Genomic DNA, 3760 nt, shown 5'->3' with positions numbered 1-3760 from the left:
GGGAAAAAGCGGTCGGGCGTGTGCTAGTTTTGGCGCGTGGCGTCCGGTGCGCTTTATAAAATCCAACGCCCTCCCACCGCTCCGTGCCTTGCGACCGCTCTGTCCCCACTCTGTGCCTCGCCACCGCTCTCTCCCTGCTCTTTTTCACCTCGCCGCTTCCGCGTCGCCGGGAAACTTGGGGATACCGCGGCGTCCGCGCGCGCCCCTCCGGCGGCTTCTCTGCCGAGATCCGGTTCCGCGGGATGCGCCTCGGCTTCGGCAATTTCGAAACCGCCAACGAGGCCGCCCGCGTGTACGACGCGGCGGGGTGGCTCCTCCGGTGGCCTCATAGAACATTGAACTTCCCCAACGTGTCGACGCGGGAACGGGCGCAGGAGCTCGCGCCTCTGCCGTGGCTTAGCACCGACGAGGATCGTCGCGACAACCGGAGGCGGGAGCACCGTCTCGGCATCGCGGAGATGGACGAGGAAGCCATGGCGCTGTGGCGCCAACACTTCCCGCAGGACATCATCAACGAGCGCGAGTTCTACGCGCAAAGGAGGGCGGAGAGGGATAAGAGGAGGGCGGAATGAGCCTCCTATCGCGAGGACAAGCATAGGCGAAAAGCGGACGCTCAATTCAACATGAGCCTAGGAGTAGCGTTGCGCTGGGAATCCGATGACGATCGGTATCTTCACGCCTACAGTCAGACATCGGAGGAGGAGGACATCACCGAGGAGGAGTCGGACGACGAGGAGTAGTTGAATTATCTTTTTTTATCTATCTATGTTGAGAACTATCCTCTACTCTCTAGTATCTACTTCTCGATCTCAGCACTATAAACGCTTTTTAAAGAGCGGCACGTTGCGATTCTGTTGGAGATGCTCTAACATGGCAGATGAGTGCTTTAATGTTGCCCACAAGATGCGCGAGTATTACTAGTAGTATATTTTTCTTGCCGTGTTGAGATTTTAAAACCACGAGTGCGAACATGCAGAGGAGAAATGAAGAACAAACACGGGATATTTGGGACATCTTCAAAGAGTGTGGCAAGTTAAAGAGGAGCTGCACCGAACCTGTAAAATGAGCTTTGGTAAGTAACACCCTTTCAATTAATTTTGTGTAGCCTCGTGTTCTTCAATGTGTATATGTTGTAATTTCTGTTTCTCTTAAGCCTGGTGTTCTTCGATGTGTAATAGGAAGAGTCTTAATCGTCCTAATGCTTTTGTTTTTAGCTTGATGTAGGAAGTGGGTGTTCTCACCTTGTAGTCTGTTTTTATTTTTATTTTCCTTTTGAATTCACTTCTCCGAGTTCTGTTTATCTAGCTTCTACTAAATGGATCTAGGTTGCTCTGAGTATTGATCTAAAAAAGAAGTAACTTCATGTTAGTATGCAGTTCCTACGAGGAGGGAAGTATGGTCAACCTCGAGATCATGTTTCCAAAATGAGGCTGGATTACACACAAGGTGCCAGTTCCCTAATGATGCTAGATTACACACAAGCCAGGTGGAGTCGTCAGCTATTCTTGTCCTCGTGGCATTAGTAAAGGCTGAAATAAAGCATGCAATAGCCCTTGAGAATGTAGCTGAGTTCCTGAAGAAGCGAAAAGAGCAATCAGATGCTCTCTTCACGTAAGCCAAAGAAGAGATGGAAGAAGCCAGAAATAAGCTAGCAGAGGCAGAGCGGGCTAGGCATCTCCTGCTATCTAAAACTATTGTCAATACAAAATTTCCTTCATAATAGCTAGGTTCAAATGTTTATCCAGTCAGCATGCCTGTTGTGATGTCCGTGCATCTACTGATGTGGCACAAAATGTTTTTTTCAGGCCATGTAATAACAGCAATTACTTTCCAAACAATAACAGACGAAGCATTGGACATGGTATAGTTCACGCGCAAGCCCGAGACTCCAAGTTCAACTTCCACATCAAACTCATGTTCACAGATATCTGCACATTCGTACATAATGTCCACAATCATGATTCACTTCAAAGCCAAAAAAAATGTGAGGAGAGTTATAAATAAATAAAATCCTCTACTAGTTCCTGCTAGTAGTGCGAGCACAACAAGTCAAGACCATGCGTAAATTAATTATATTTTATTCATTTTTTGTGTTCTAAAATGCCTACCGGCTCGCAGAAGGACGTGTTAGTGGCACACGCGTGGATTCAATGAAGGCAGGTGGGGCAGTCTTAAGCTGGTTGCACGCGTCGAGGAGGCGTGCTCAGCCGGGCTTGCAGCGAGTGCGGCCCTGTTGGCCGGCGCGCCGGTTCAATGCCTGCGCTATGAGAGGTCGCGTCCGTGTCAGAGCAATCACTCCCTCCAGTCCTTTTTTTTGGGTATAACAAAATCTCGTTTTCCATTCACATTTTACAAGTAAAATTCGTGGAGAAACTTTGACCCAAAGTACGATGGGGACTAGTAAACCAGAATGGAGGTAGTAGTTTTTTTAATCAAAGAAGGCTTTCCGCTTCCGATTTTCATTACTAAAAACCAGCATCTAAATCTAAACCATATTATTTGCCCTAGAACTACCAGGTTCAACATCTCGCAACATAAACCCATACAACCTCCATCGCAAAAAAAAACATACAACCATACGCCAAGGAGGTACGTAGTACTATGAATTCCATCTTCGCTCCATACCAATAGTTCTAAAAACTACTTACTACTTATAACGTGCCATTAACCATCAACTCATACGGATCAAATTATCACGCGAGCTGACTATTGCTACAAAGGTGCTCCACCACATACCCGATACCCGCGAATGCAGTAATCATGCACCTAGGGTTTTAGGGTTTATTTGTTAACGTCGCCTTTACGTAACACTCATGTGTGCAAGACAGCGAGAGGCCGACTGCGTGCGTGCACCTCTTCTCTTCGTATATGTACTCCACCGTTTGTCTGTTGTCCAAAAAATTATAATAACTACTAGCAATGTGCCAATGCGTTGCCACACGATCAAAGTAGATTAATACATATTCACCGATTTTATAGAAAAAAGGTCTAGTTTTGAAATACGTATATCACTAAAAATATGTTATGTTTCACTCAAAATATATTCCTTTGGCGGTTTTGTTGAGATAAGGGAGGAATGTTGTTGGTTTTAAGATTCGAGAAATGGTATATGTCTAATTTCTATTCTTACTAGCAAGATGCCCATGCGTTGCACGGAACATCAAGATCTTGTGGGAGAAAAGTATGAATGAGGGAAGGCCTTATCTGCAAATGTGGTGAAGAGTGCGGGTAAATTGCCACATTTTCCTTCCTATCCGTCAGATATAAATCAGACGACCTACATTGCAGGATGGCAGGCCCACCATCATCACCAACTCTATTTTTTATCCCTACTCTTATAAAAAGCATTGTCGGTGATGATCGTGTGCCTGCCATCCTGCAATATAGGTCGTCCGATCTATATCTGACAGATAGGAAGGAAACTATGGCAATTTTGCAAAAAGATACCCACACCCCTCTCCACATTTGCAAATAAGGCCTTCCCTCGTTCATCCTTTTCCCCCAAAAGATAAACTACTCATACAAATGCATCTTGATGTTTCGTGCAACGCATGGGCATCTTGCTAGTTGTTGCAAAAATCCCATCTGTGTGTGAGAGAGTGGAGGAGGACGGAGTGCATGTGTGACAAAGACAAAAGGAGTGTGTGTGCGATAGGTATCAGCTTAAAATGAGGCGATAGTGTGTGTGTGCACGATCGAGAGTGCGTGTCTCAAGAAGGGAAGAAAACTCTACATAGATACAAGGAGCGGGAGAGAGACA

General features: G+C 46.0%; 1 protein-coding gene across 1 annotated transcript; it reads left to right on the top strand.

Annotated features, from left to right (window-relative positions):
• Nucleotides 1-242: 242 nt before the first annotated feature.
• Nucleotides 243-572, top strand: LOC147972267 (uncharacterized). Its single transcript, XM_087524281.1, has one exon. It carries the CDS (start codon nucleotides 243-245, stop codon nucleotides 570-572), a length of 330 nt encoding a protein of 109 aa, XP_087380407.1.
• The last annotated feature ends 3188 nt before the right edge of the window (nucleotides 573-3760 follow it).

The sequence above is a fragment of the Triticum urartu genome, chromosome 5A (genome assembly GCF_056163025.1).
Source record: "Triticum urartu cultivar PI428250 chromosome 5A, HENAU_Tu73, whole genome shotgun sequence".
In the NCBI taxonomy this organism is placed as follows: Eukaryota; Viridiplantae; Streptophyta; class Magnoliopsida; order Poales; family Poaceae; genus Triticum; species Triticum urartu.
This window is presented reverse-complemented; position numbering and strand designations above follow the sequence as displayed.